The 14,956-nt window shown below is 42.9% G+C and overlaps 1 protein-coding gene across 2 annotated transcripts in view; it reads left to right on the top strand.

Moving 5' to 3' along the window:
• LOC129839736 (signal-induced proliferation-associated 1-like protein 2) overlaps positions 1 to 14,956 on the top strand; it is a 105,262-nt gene that overhangs the window by 57,749 nt on the left and 32,557 nt on the right. For both annotated transcript variants that reach the window (XM_055907339.1, XM_055907338.1), the window contains exons 8-10: positions 4,098 to 4,677; positions 7,477 to 7,751; positions 10,175 to 10,390. In XM_055907339.1, the coding sequence (XP_055763314.1) occupies positions 4,098 to 4,677; positions 7,477 to 7,751; positions 10,175 to 10,390 (1,071 nt within the window). The remainder of the gene's footprint in view (positions 1 to 4,097; positions 4,678 to 7,476; positions 7,752 to 10,174; positions 10,391 to 14,956) is intronic.

The raw sequence follows: 14,956 nt of genomic DNA, 5'->3' as shown, positions 1-14,956 counted from the left end.
CGTGTATATTCTCCCCCAAGCCGACACTGCGACGGCTCTCAAGGAACTACACTTTTCTATGTGCAAACTGGAAACCGCTTATCCTGAAGCGGCATTTATTGTAGCTGGAGACTTTTTAATAAAGGAAATCTGAGGAAAATGCTACCGAAATCCAATCAACACATCTCCTGTGCTACATGCGCAACACAGACCGTGGATCATTGCTACTCTCCCTTTTGAGGCGGGCTACAAGGCCATCCCCCTCCCTCCCTTCGGCAAATTAGACCACACCTCTCTTCTGCTCCTGCCCACCTATAGGCAAACGGGTACAGGAAGCTCCCGTGGTATGGACTGCTCAATGTTGGTCTGACCAATCGAAATCTATGCTTCAAGATTGTTTTGATCATGCGGACCTGGAAATATTCCGGGTCGCCTCTGAGAATAGTAGTATTGACATACACACTGACTCGGAGACTGGGTTCATAAGGAAGTGCATAGAGGATGTTGTCCCATTGTGACGATTAGAACTCATCTAAACCAAAAACCGTGGATAGATTGCAGCATTCGCGCAAAACTAAAAGTGTGAAATATCGCATTTAACCATGGCAAGGTGACAGGGGAATGTGGACCTGTACAAGCAGGCGTGACCTCAGTAACGCAATCAAGAGGCAAAACAACATTACACAGTGGAGTTGCGTTAAACGGCTCCGACACGAGACATATGTGGCAGGGACTCCAGACAATCACGGATTATGAAAGGAAAGCCAGCCACGTTGTGGACACCTACACCTCACTCCTGGACGAGCTAAACACTTTCTGTCGCTTCGAGGAAAACAACATAGAGCCGCCGACATAGCTACCGATGCTCACCAGAACTCTATGCTTTCGTCCTCCGTGGCTGACGTAAGTAAGTAATTGAAGCGTGTTAATGCATGCAAGGCTACCAGAGCCACTCCTCAGCAAAAGGCACAGGACAGCCCACTTGGAGTTTGCCAAAAGGCACCTAAAGGCTCTCAGACTACGAGAAACCAGATGCCCTGGTCTGATGAAACAAAGATTGAACTCTTTGGCCTAAATGTCAAGAGTCACGTCTGGAGGAAACCTGCCACCATCCCTTCGGTGAGGCGTGATGGCAGCATCATACTGTGGGGATGTTTTCAGTGGCAGGGACTGGGAGACTAGTCAGGATTTGAGGGTAGGATGAACGGCGCAAAGTACAGAGATCCTTGATGAAAACCTGCTCAAGAACGCTCAGGACCTCTGACTGGGGCGAAGATTCACCTTCCAATAGGACAACAACCCTAATCACACAGCCAAGACCATGCAGGAGTGGCTTCTGGACAAGTCTCTGAATGTCCTTGAGTGACACAGTCAGAGCCCGGACTGGAACTTGATCGAACATCTCTGGAAAAACCTGAAAATAGCTGTGCAGCAACGCTCCCCATCCAACCCGACAGCGCTTGAGCGGATCTGCAGAGAAGAATGGGAGAAACTCCCCAAATACAGGTGTGCCAAGCTTGTAGCTTCAAATCCAAGAAGACTCAAGACTGTAATCGCTGCCAAAAGTGCTTCAGCAAAGTACTGAGTAAAGTGTCTGAATACTTATGTAAATGTGATATTTTATTTTTAATAAATAAAAATGTGTGAACCTGTTTTTGCTTTGTCATTGTGGGGTATTGTGTGTAGATTGATAAGGGAAAAATAAGGATGTAACATAACAAAATGTGGAAAAAGTCAAGGGGTCTGAATACTTTCCGAATGCACTCAATATACTGTATTCTAGTCATGGCTCAACCTATATATCAACTGCTGGACAATACTGTCCATACTGCCTTTACACCATTATATGTGTGTATTTACAGTGGGGAGAACAAGTATTTGATACACTGCCGATTTTCCAGGTTTTCCTACTTACAAAGCATCTAGAGGTCTGTAATTTTTATCATAGGTACACTTCAACTGTGAGAGACGGAATCTAAAACAAAACAAAAAAAATCCAGAAAATCACATTGTATGATTTTTAAGTAATTCATTTGCATTTTATTGCATGACATAAGTATTTGATACATCAGAAAAGCAGAACTTAATATTTGGTACAGAAACCTTTGTTTGCAATTACAGAGATCATACATTTCCTGTAGTTCTTGACCAGGTTTGCAACACTGCAGCAGGGATTTTGGCCCACTCCTCCATACAGACCTTCTCCAGATCCTTCAGGTGTCGAGGCTGTCGCTGGGCAATACGGACTTTCAGCTCCCTCCAAAGATTTTCTATTGGGTTCAGGTCTGGAGACTGGCTAAGCCAATCCAGGACCTTGAGATGATTCTTACGGAGCCACTCCTTAGTTGCCCTGGCTGTGTGTTTCGGGTCGTTGTCATGCTGGAAGACCCAGCCACGACCCATCTTCAATGCTCTTACTGAGGGCAGGAGGTTGTTGGCCAAGATCTCGTGATACATGGCCCCATCCATCCTCCCCTCAATACGGTGCTGTCGTCCTGTCCCCTTTGCAGAAAAGCATCCCCAAAAAATGATGTTTCCACCTCCATGCTTCACGGTTGGGATGGTGTTCTTGGGGTTGTACTCATCCTTCTTCCTCCAAACACGGCGAGTGGAGTTTAGACAAAAAGCTCTATTTTTGTCTCATCAGACCACATAACCTTCTCCCATTCCTCCTCTGGATCATCCAGATGGTCATTGGCAAACTTCAGACTTTTGGACATGTGCTGGCTTGAGCAGGGGGACCTTGTGTGCGCTGCAGGATTTTAATCCATGACGGCGTAGTGTGTTACTAATGGTTTTCTTTGAGACTGTGGTTCCAGCTCTCTTCAGGTCATTGACCAGGTCCTGCCGTGTAGTTCTGGGCTGATCCCTCACCTTCCTCATGATCATTGATGCCCCACGAGGTGAGATCTTGCATGGAGCCCCAGACCGAGGGTGATTGACCGTCATCTTGAACTTCTTACATTTTCTAATAATTGCGCAAACAGTTGTTGCCTTCTCACCAAGCTGCTTGCCTATTGTCCTGTAGCCCATCCCAGCCTTGTGCAGGTCTACAATTTAACCCTGATTCCTTACACAGCTCCCTGGTCTTGGTCATTGTGGAGAGGTTGGAGTCTGATTGAGTGTGTGTACAGGTGTCTTTTATACAGGTAACGAGTTCAAACAGGTGCAGTTAATACAGGTAATGAGTGGAGAACAGGAGGGCTTCTTAAAGAAAATCTAACAGGTCTGTGAGAGCCGGAATTCTTACTGGTTGGAAGGTGATCAAATACTTATGTCATGCAATAAAATGCATATTAATTACTTAAAAATCATACAATGTGATTTTCTGGATTTTTTTTATTTAGATTCCGTCTCTCACAGTTGAAGTGTACCTATGATAAAAATTACAGACCTCTACATGCTTTGTAAGTAGGAAAACCTGCAAAATCGGCAGTGCATCAAATACTTGTTCTCCCCACTATATATTTATATTCCAGTCTCTGACATTGCTTGTTATTTTTCTGGATTGTGTATTTTACGTTTTTTAATTGCTAGCTATTACTGAACTGTTGGAGCTAGATACACAAGCATTTTGATGCACCTGCGATAACTTCTGCAAATCTGTGTGAGCGACCAATAAACTTTGATTTGATTTGGATATGCTGCTGTACGATTCAAATCCACTACAATGATTTCCGGCCCTTACTGTTAGAGGACCTGAGTCTTGAATCAGAATTCTGATCATACAGAAACACCAGTTGCTTGTCACTACCTACACCACTGTGAGGGTTGAAACAACCTATATTTGTTTAAACTGAAACCACACCTCTATTTATAACAGAGGATTTTAAAATTAAGCTTGTGTAGTCAATTATATTCACGCAATGGAACAGCACTTTAGCTATCTAATATGATGTACAGTTGGTCATGAAACCACTTGTTCTGCTCTTGTAATTGGCCTTTGATTGGCAGAACAACAGTTTGTAACCTTTTCATTTCCAGGGAGTGGCTTTAATTCAAATTCCCCCCCAACAAATCTCTCTCAAATGTATTGTTTTGACCTGTTTGTGTTACTTATAAAATATCATGATGGTAAACGACAGAGGGATTAAAATAGCTGTTTGTCTTTATTTTAGTGTGGCGGTCACCAGATCTAAAGACGTGCCCGCCTTCGGTCCTCCCATCCCCCAGGGGGTGCTCTTCCCAAAGTCGGCCATGTTCCGGGACTTCCTTTTGGCCAAGATGATGAACGGTGAGAATGCGGTGCATAAGTCGGACAAGTTCCGCGCCATGGCCATGCGCACGCGACAAGAGTACCTGAAAGATTTGGCCGAGAACTTTGTAAGCGCCAACCCCGTGGACTCTTCAGCGGCCAAGTTTAGCTTCATCTCGTTGGGTGTCAAGAAGAAAGAGCGCAGCCGACCCCGGCGGAACGCCCACCTCCAGAGCTACGGGGCAGTCACTTGGGCCGTGGTGGCCCGGGACTTTGGCCAGTCGTCGGACATTGGCTGCCTGCTGGCCGTCTCCAATGAGTTTGTGGTGCTGATCGAAGAGGTGTCCAAGGAGGTGGTGTTCAACTGCTACTGCCGCGACGTCCTTGGTTGGAGCGCAACATCTGGGAGCGTCCGGCTCTTCTACGAGCGAGGCGAGTGTGTGGTGTTCTCCACGCTGGAAGGATGCTGGGACGACGTCCGGGAGATCATGCAGAGGTTGGAGGTAAGAAGGTTGTGTTAGGCTAAAAGACAACATAATTCAGTGCTACACATCCTGTACACAGGTTAAGCCTAATACTGGACTAAGCATTATTTTCAATTAAGATCTTCCATTGAGAATTAAATTTAGTCCAGGCTTAATTTGTGTCCGGGAAACCACGCCTCAGTGTTAAAGTCCTTTAAACCAGGGGTCGCCAATCGGACCCACAAGGAACATATCTAATTCAACTTCTCCAAGTGTTTACTGAAGGCTAGGTTTAGTTGATTACTTGAATTGGGTTTGAGTTTGTTACTGCTTGGCTGTACCCACACTGGACCGACCAGAGAGAAGATTGGCCACTTCTGCGTGAGACATACACTACCGTTCAAAAGTTTGGGGTCCTTGTTTTTGAAAGAAAAGCACATTTGTCGTCCATTAAAATAACATTGAATTGATCATAAATACACTGTAGACATTGTTAATGTTGTAAATGACTATTGTAGCTGGAAATGGCAGATTTTTAATAGAATATCTAAGTAGGCGTACAGAGACCCATTATCAGCAACCATCACTCCTGTGTTCCAATGGCATGTTGTGTTAGCTAATCTAAGTTTATAATTTTAAAAGGGTAATTGATCATTAGAAAACCCCTTTGCAATTATGTTGGCCCAGCTGAAAACTGTTCTGATTTAAAGAAGCAATGAAACTGGCCTTCTTTAGATTAGTTGAGTATCTGGAGCATCAGCATTTGTGGGTTTGATTACAGGCTCAAGATGGCCAGAAACAAAGTACTTTCTTCTGAAACTCGTCAGTCTGTTCTTGTTCTGAGAAATGAAGGCTATTCCATGCGAGAAATTGCCAAGAAACTGAAGAGCTATGTACTACTCCCTTTTACAGAACAGCGCAAACGGACTCTAACCAGAATAGAAAGAGGAGTGGGAGGCCCCGGTGCACAACTGAGCAAGAGGACAAGTACATTAGTGTTTAGTTTGAGAAACTGACCGCTCACAATTCCTCAACTGGCAGCTTCATTAAATAGTACCCGCAAACACATGTCTCAACGTCAACAGTGAAGAGGCGACTCTGGGATGCTGGCCTTCTAGGCAGAGTTGCAAAGAAAAAGCCATATCTCAGACTGGCTAATAAAAAGAAAAGATTAAGATGGGCAAAAGAACACAGACACTGGACAGAGGAACTCTCAGAGGAGACTGACAAGCTTCAGAAGAAAGGTATTTTGTTTCTGGCCATTTTGAGCCTGTAATCAAACCCAGAAATGCTGATGCTCCAGATACTCAACTAGTCTAAAGAAGGCCAGTTTATTGCTTCTTTAATCAGAACAACAGTTTTCAGCTGTGCTAACAAAATTGCAAAAGGGTTTTCTAATGATCAATTAGTCTTTTAAAATGAAAAACTTGGATTAGCTAACACAACGTGCCATTGGAACACAGGAGTGATGGTTGCTGATAATGGGCATCTGTAAGCCCATGTAGATATTCCCCCCAAAATCTGCCATTTCCAGCTACAATAGTCATTTACAACATTAACAATGTCTACACTGTATTTCTGATCAATTTGATATTTTAATGGACAAAAAAATGTGCTCTTCTTTCAAAAACAAGGATTTTTCTAAAGTGACCCCAAACTTTTGAACTGTAGTTTAATATCATAAGACACTTGCATAAAACCTTGTACCTCAGTATTTGGCTGCGTTTAGACAGGTAGCCCAATTCTGATATTTTTTCACTAATTGGTATTTTGTAAAATATCTGATGTGAAAAGATCTTGTTTAGTTAAATGGTTTACTACGGGTTAATGCCGCATTGAGAAGATTACTCAAGTCCTGGGAGCCGGCCCAAGTCACAGCAGTTCAGTCAGCAAGTCAGCAGATGTCCCCCATTTAAACCGCCACTTTACCTCAGCCTCACAACAATATGTTTGTTGTTAGAAGTTACTGTTCTTGAATCACTGTTGGTAATAAACGCCTGCCGGGGCATGTACTTTCCTCCTGCTTTTTTTGTTGTTGCCTGTAATTGATTGAGTCATTTGGTTGATAATTGTGTTATTTAGGGGGAGACGAGAGGTCGTATGGGGTCGGGTGTCCCTGAGCGCTCTGTCCCAGGCCCTTTACAGTTCAGTTAAATGGCATAATCCAAAGGTGTTTAGGGTTGTTGCTAGGGTTGCTAGGGTTGTTGCTAGGGTTGTTACGATACCATTAGCCTCGTACGCCCAGGCTTTAAGACGCCAAAAAGGGGGGAAGAACTGGGGAGTCTGGATGAAAAATAGTAAACACGTTGCCACTCAAAACAGAGATTGTGTTTTTTTTAACCTTTGGCATCGGGACGACCCTAATCTCTGCAGAGCTTGACATTGTTCGATTGGCTGGTTTGTTCTGAAATGATCTAGGTATTTCTTCTGTTGTTGGCAAACGTTTTTTTTTTGTCAAATCCCGTAACTGTTTCCTGCGCTTCAAGAGGCCAGCTCAGACCACTTTTGGACTATATTTCGTTTTTGTTGCCAAGTTTGATTGAATGGAGCCCTTTAGTCTTTTCAACCAACTTTATCTTGAAAAGGGATAATGATTTAAGTTCTCATTGGCTTCGTGCGATTTTGAAGTTTTTTGTTTTTGTGTGGATTAGATCAAACCACAAAGTTGCTAATTACTGCCCCTCCATGAGGTTAACTGGGGGGTAAAGGTTGATCTACAGTAGGCTTTATAAGGTAATGCTCATAACGCATCAAAACAATTGCCAACATGGATAAACCCTAATAAAGCCATTAGCTCAGAGTAGGCTGGAATTGACTCTCTTGGTCATGTCGTCCTAGATTGTCACCCGGGGCTGCGAGACAGTGGAGGTGACCCTTAGGCGGAACGGTCTGGGCCAGCTGGGATTCCACGTCAACTTCGAGGGCGTGGTGGCGGACGTGGAGCCTTTTGGCTTCGCCTGGCAGGTGGGTCTCCGTCCGGGCAGCCGGCTGATGGAGATCTGCAAGGTGGCTGTGGCCACACTATCCCACGAGCAGATGATCGACTTGCTGCGCACGTCCAACACAGTCAGCGTGGTCATCGTCCAGCCCCACGAAGACGGTACACCCAGGAGGTAGGTTAAACACCATTACCTTCTTTGCACTTAAACTTGTGCCGTTTTATTCTTACACAGAACAAAAATATAAATGCAACATGCAACAATTTCAATGATTTTACTGAGTTACAGTTCATATAAGGAAATCAGTCAATTTAAATAAATTCATTAGACCCTAATGTATGGATTTCACATGACTGGGCAGGGGCGCAGCCATGGGAGGGCATAAGCCCACCCACTTGCGAGCCAAGCCCAGCCAATCAGAATTCGTTTTTCACAGCAAAAGGGCTTTATTACAGACATAAATACTCATCAGTTTCATCAGCTGTCCGGGTGGCTGGTTTCAGACAATCCCGCAGGTGAAGAAGTTGGATGTGGAGGTCCTGGGCTGGCGTGTTTACCCGTGGTCTGTGGTTGTGAGGCCGGTTGGACGTTCTCTAAAACGACATTGGAGAGGTAGTCGAGAAATGAACATTAAATTCTCTGGCAACAGCTCTGGTGGACATTCCTTTAGTTAGCATGCTCCCTCAACTTGAGACATCTGTGGCATTGTGTTGTGACAAAACGGCACATTTTAGTGGCCTTTTGTTGTTCCTAGCATGGGGGTGGCAGCATCATGTTTTGGGGGTGCTTTGCTGCAGGAGGGACTGGTGCACTTCACAAAATAGATGGCATCATGAGGCAGGAAAATTATGTAGATCTATTGAAGAAACATCTCAAGACATCAGTCAGGAAGTTAAAGCTTGGTCGCAAATGGGTCTTCCAAATGGACAATGACCCCAAGCATACTTCCAAAGTTGTGGCAAAAAGGCTTAAGGACAACAAAGTCAAGGTATTGGAGTGGCCATCACAAAGCCCTGACCTCAATCCTATAGAAAATGTGTGGGCAGAACTGAAAAAGCGTGTGTGAGCAAGAAGGCCTACAAACCTGACTCAGTTACACCAGCTCTGTCAGGAGGAATGGGCCAAAATTCACCCAACTTATTGTGGGAAGCTTGTGGAAGGCTACACAAAACGTTTGACCCAAGTTAAACAATTTAAAGGCAGTGCTACCAATAATAATAATATAATAATTGAGAGTATGTTTACTTCTGACCCACTGGGAATGTGATGAAAGAAATAGAAGCTGAAATAAATCACTTTCTCTACTATTATTCTGACATTTCACATTCTTAAAATAAAGTGGTGATCTTAGCTGACCTAAAACAGGGGATTTTTACTCGGATTAAACGTATTTGGCTAAGGTGTATGTAAACGTCAGACTTCAACTGTACCTCATATGTTTTTAGCTGGTGCATTTACATCGATCTATTCCCATATAGAATAGATCCACCAAAAAAATGTACCTTCCTGTTAGTGAGCATTTCTCCTTTGCCAAGATAATTCATCCACCGAACAGGTGTGGCATATCAAGAAGCTGATTTAAACAGCATGATCATCACACAGGTGCACCGTATAATAAAAGGCCACTCAAAAATAGCCTATGGGCCCTGGTCAAAAGTAGTGCATTATAATGGAAATGGGTGCCATTTGAGACTTATGAATCAAGACAGTGCTTTCGGCTGTGCCATTTTTTTGGGACATTCCAATGCCGTCGGTTGAGATCTTGAAACTTGCCAAATCATGTTTTAACAGGAATCAAGCAGAGTGAAGGAGAAAACAACATGATCCATAGTTTTGTACTATATGTGCGTAAGGAACATTTCTGGGATATTTTATTTTAGCTCATGGAACATGGAACATGGGACCAACACTTTACATGTTGTGTTCATATTTTTGTTCAGTATAGGAAATAGGGGGGCTTTTGGGACTCAGCCTATATAGCTAATTATCTCTGCTCTGTTAATGTTATGTGCTATGTCATGTTTTTTGTGGACCCCTGGAAGAGTAGCTAATAGGGATCCTAATAAAATACTAATACCAGTGTTATTGATGTCAATCGGCCACAGGCTTAGTCAATGTAGCTCATATCCGTCAGCAAATGTTGAACATATTTAACTGTAGCAAAGTAGCAGTACATTTGGATGAGGTTGGACACAAGTTGGCAGCGTCTGGTCCCAAATGCAATGGAAAGTTGGTCATCTCTTTCGCACTCAGAATATTGGGTTAATACTATGTTCTGAGGGTTAAATCAAGCGAGCAAGAAAGAGGTGGAATGACGGCTGTACCTCTTTTGGAATCGGACGTATCAGGCAGTGAAAAATCTCAAAATATCTAACACTTTAAATGCAGTCCATCTGCCAAATATCAACATAACTCTCCCATTGACTTAGAGTAGCCTATGAGGATTGTGTCACACTTTTTACATTAGATGCACACAATAACATGTAACAACACTTACTCATGCTCTTACAGTATAATATAAGTACATGTACTTCACCGCTTTAAGATTGTTTTGTGAGACGCTCAATTGTTAAGGTGTCTTTGATTTGTTCTATCAGGAGCTGCTCGGAGATGTACCGCGTCCCCGTGGTGGAGTACAAGACCAGCGCGGCTGCCGCCTGGCACCGTGTCTCAGCAGCCCCGGGTGGTGGCCCATCCATGTCCCGGACCTCCCCCACACAGGGCCCCAGCCCCGGGCAGCAGATGTTCCATTACGCCCAGGGGGCCATCTCCCGCAGCACCTCCTTCGACAGGAAGCAACAGGACGGGACCAGGTACACCTCAGCACCCACTTCCATCTTCTTTGACTCATAGTTCCTCGTTCCAGCGCCCTAGATCCGAGGTACTCAAATTTTGAGCCTGGATGGCCAAGGTCCTGATGTTACTTTTCCCGAACAGAGTAAACTCATTGTCACTGTTTTGGTTAGTGCTAGTGAGTGGAATCTCGATCTTAATCAGTCCCTGCTTCGAGCGAAGAATTTACATCAGCAGTACTTCTTGTCTGGAGGCCAGATTTGAGTATCCCTGCCTTTTGACACTCATGATCATGCTCAAAGTGTGTCACCGAAAGAGACTTGAGCTATATTACATCAAGCATGCTTCCTTGCTTGGCATGAGGAGTCACTCCAACTCAGAAAATATTTTCATGTACATATACAGATTTGCTTGCCAACCATGTCTGACTCATCCCAAGGACCTGTACTAATAATTGAATAGGACTCATTGCCGACTTGTTTTTGTTAGTGAAATTGTATCATTTTCTCGACGGACACAATGGCACCTCTATCCTTAGTATCACTGACACACTGCACGATATTAGCATAGGCTGTGCATAATGAGGTCAAGGTTTTTGTAATTTGATTAGCATAAAATTAGCAAGTGGCAAATACATGACTGGGAGACTGGGCTCTGACAGGAAGAAAAACAAGATGGCGGAAGGGGCGTTAGGGAAACCAACAGTGTTTTAAAATGATTTGCAATGGAAAACAGGAATGAGCTTTTATTTGACAAGTCTGGGTAAACCGTCCCTGTTTGTCTGTTTCTACCGTTCATGCCTAATGAACTCGACCCAGCTCTAATTCCAACTCTAACATACTGTGGCTACTATACTTAAATCAGTGTTTCTCATAGACATTGTGTCAGATGGTATTTGCACACACAGTGGGTCCCAGGACTAGAGAAAACAACTGAATCAATGCTGAATGTAGATGAGAAGAGCTCTTTGGCACTGTGATATAATACTAACAGAAAAACAAACAGAAGAGACCATAAGGTTTTTCCTAGTGTTTTATTTTTGCTCTTATGTTGGGTCATAGGTTGATGGAGTGATTTTAGTGGCAACAGAATTTTTATCCAAATCTAATCATGTTGAATTTGTATTATGAAATGTTTCATTTTGTTGGCTTATTATCACTCCATAAGCATCAACTTTCTCTACCCTGTATTTAGAGTGTATGTTTCTCACTCTGTCTGAGGGTTGAGGATCAACCTCCATGTTGTGCCCCTGTTATTTAAAAATGGCACACAGCATGGGGGGAGGGAGGGGGGGGGGGGTGTTAGCTAGCAGGGTGTCATGGCGTGTGAATGTTTTATTGAGCTCTAGAGTGTTGAGGTGCTTGTTTGCAGCCCTGCACTGCCCCTCTGCTGTGGACTGTCCACGATTGTCTGTGCACACACACACACACACACACACACACACACACACACACACACACACACACACACACACACACACACACACACACACACACACACACACACACACACACACACACACACACACACAGCGACAGTAAGGCTACCTCAGCACTGGTCTTTCAGGGTAGTGTTGCATTACACATCAGATTGAACGCGCGCGTGTGTGTCCATGCCATGCGTATCTGTGGTGTTACATCTAATCAGTGTGTGCATGTCCATTTACAACTGTGTGACAACTGTGTGTGCGCATGCAAGCATACTGGTATATGTGGGAGTAGTGCAATTGTGTGGGATGAGTTTGACCTTTTGTAGAAAGAAAAGCACAGCCTGTTTGCTGGCGGAAAATTGAGATGAAGTGATTCCCTTCTAGCCGGTGGTTTCACAGGAGTGATTGCGGCATGGATTGGCCTCTCAGGAGAGAACTCTATTTTCAGATTGGAGTGTCCTTGTATATGTCTGTTATGGAAGACTTTACAAGTCTACTCTGAGTGTACAAAATATTGTGAAGACCTGCTCTTTCCCATGACATGGACTGACCAGGTGAATCCAGGTGAAAGCTTTGATCCCTTATTGACACAACTGTGGGAAGCATCGGTGTCAACGTGGGCGAGCATCCCTGTGGAATGCTTTCGAAGCCTTGTAGAGTCCAGGCCCCGATGAATTGAGGCTGTTCTGACGGAGAAGGGGGGGGGGGGAGGAGCAACTCCATATTAGGAAGGTGTTCTTAATGTTTTGTACCAGTCAGTGTATATTATAGACCTGTTGAAGAAAATGGGTGGTTTGCTTCGCTAAAAACTCTTCTGTTGGCAGTCTGGGAACCAAATGGTTGTTGTGACATTTCTCTCATTAAACTTAATACGTCATGAGTTAAGATGTCAATCCCGCTTGGCACCAAATGGTGAATTTATTTCATCTTTATTTTATCAGCGATTCAGTCTAGAGGTCGACCGATTTTAATCGGAATGGCCGATTTTTAATTAGGGTCGATTTCAAGTTTTCATAACAATCGGTAATTGGCATTTTTGGACACAGATTCTGGCCGATTACATTGCACTCCACGAGGAGACTGCGTGGCAGGCTGACTACCTGTTATGTGAGTGCAGCAAGGAGCCAAGGTAAGGTGCTAGCTAGCATTTAAACTTATCTTATAAAAAACAATCACTCTTAACATAAACACTAGTTAACTACGCATGGTTGATGATATTACTAGTTTATCTAGCTTGTCCTGCGTTGCATATAATCGATGCAGTGATTTAACAAGCGCATTCGCGAAAGAAACACTGTCGTTGCACCAATGTGTACCTAACCATAAACATCAATGCCTTTCTTTAAAATCAATACACAAGTATATATTTTTAAACCTGCATATTTAGTTAATATTGCCTGCTAACATGAATTTATTTTAACTAGGGAAATTGTGTGACTTCTCTTGCGTTCTGTGCAAGCAGAGTCAGGGTATATGCAGCAGTTTGGGCCGCCTGGCTCGTTGTGAACTGTGTGAAGACCATTTCTTCCTAACAAAGACTGTAATTCATTTGCCAGAATTGAACATAATTATGACATAAAATTGAAGGTTGTGCAATGTAACAGCAATATTTATACTTAGGGATGCCACCCGTTAGATAAAATACGGAACGATTCCGTATTTCACTGAAAGAATAAACGTTTTGTTTTCAAAATTGTATTTTCTGGATTCGACCATATTAATGACCTACGGCTCATATTTCTGTGTGTTATTATATTATAATTAAGTCTATGATTTGATAGAGCAGTCTGACTGAGCGATGGTAGGCAGCAGCAGGCTCGTAAGCATTCATTCAAACAGCACTTTCCTGCGTTTGCCAGCAGCTCTTCACTGTGCTTCAAACATTGCGCTGTTGATGACTTCAAGCCTATCAACTCCAGAGATTAGGCTGGCAATACTAAAGTACCTATTAGAACATGCAATGGTCAAAGGTATATGAAATACAAATGGTATAGAGAGAAATAGTCCTATAATAACTACAACCTAAAACTTCTTACATGGGAATATTGAAGACTCATGTTAAAAGAAACCAGCTTTCATATTTTATTTTTTTATTTCACCGTTATTTAACCAGGTAGGCAAGTTGAGAACAAGTTCTCATTTGCAACTGCGACCTGGCCAAGATAAAGCAAAGCAATTCGACACATACAACAACACAGAGTTACACATGGGATAAACAAAACATACAGTCAATAATACAGTAGAACAAAGAAAACAAAAGTATATATACAGTGAGTGCAAATGAGGTAAGATAAGGGAGTTAAGGCAATAAATAGGCCATGGTGGCAAAGTAATTACAATATAGCAATTAAACACTGGAATGGTAGACGTGCAGAAGATGAATGTGCAAGTAGAGATACTGGGGTGCAAAGGAGCAAGAAAAATAAATAAATACAGTATGGGGATGAGGTAGGTAGATAGATGGGTTTGTTTACAGATGGGCTATGTACATGTGCAGTGATCTGTGAGCTGCTCTGACAGCTGGTGCTTAAAGCTAGTGAGGGAGATTTGAGTCTCCAGCTTCAAGGATTTTTGCTGTTCTGAGCAAGGAACTTAAAGGTTAGCTTTTTTACATGGCACATATTGCACTTTTACTTTCTTCTCCAACACTTTGTTTTTGCATTATTTAAACCAAATTGAACATGTTTCATTATTTATTTAAATTTATTTTATTGATGTATTATATTAAGTTAAAATAAGTGTTCATTCAGTATTGTTGTCATTGTCATTATTACAAATATATATACACTGCTCAATGTCACGATCGTGTGGCGGATTAACGGACCAAAATGCAGCAGTTGGAAAATAAGCCATCTTCTTTTATTATAACACGAAGATGAACACGACACAAAAACCTATACAAACTAACAAAACAACAAAACGACCGTGAAGCTACAAACGTTGTGCACATACATACAGGCTACAAACGTTCTACATAGACAATTACCCACCACCAATGAGAGCCTATGGCTACCCTAAATAAGGCTCCCAATCAGAGACAACCAAAATCAGCTGTCTCTAATTGGGAACTCATTCAGGCAACCATAGACTCTCCTAGATAACTAACCAACATAGACAACTCTAGACATATACACTCAACACAAAACCATCTACTACA

The sequence above is a fragment of the Salvelinus fontinalis genome, chromosome 40 (genome assembly GCF_029448725.1).
Source record: "Salvelinus fontinalis isolate EN_2023a chromosome 40, ASM2944872v1, whole genome shotgun sequence".
Lineage (NCBI taxonomy): Eukaryota > Metazoa > Chordata > Actinopteri > Salmoniformes > Salmonidae > Salvelinus > Salvelinus fontinalis.
Note: the sequence above shows the minus strand (reverse complement) of the source record. Positions and strands in the feature narration are given on the sequence as shown.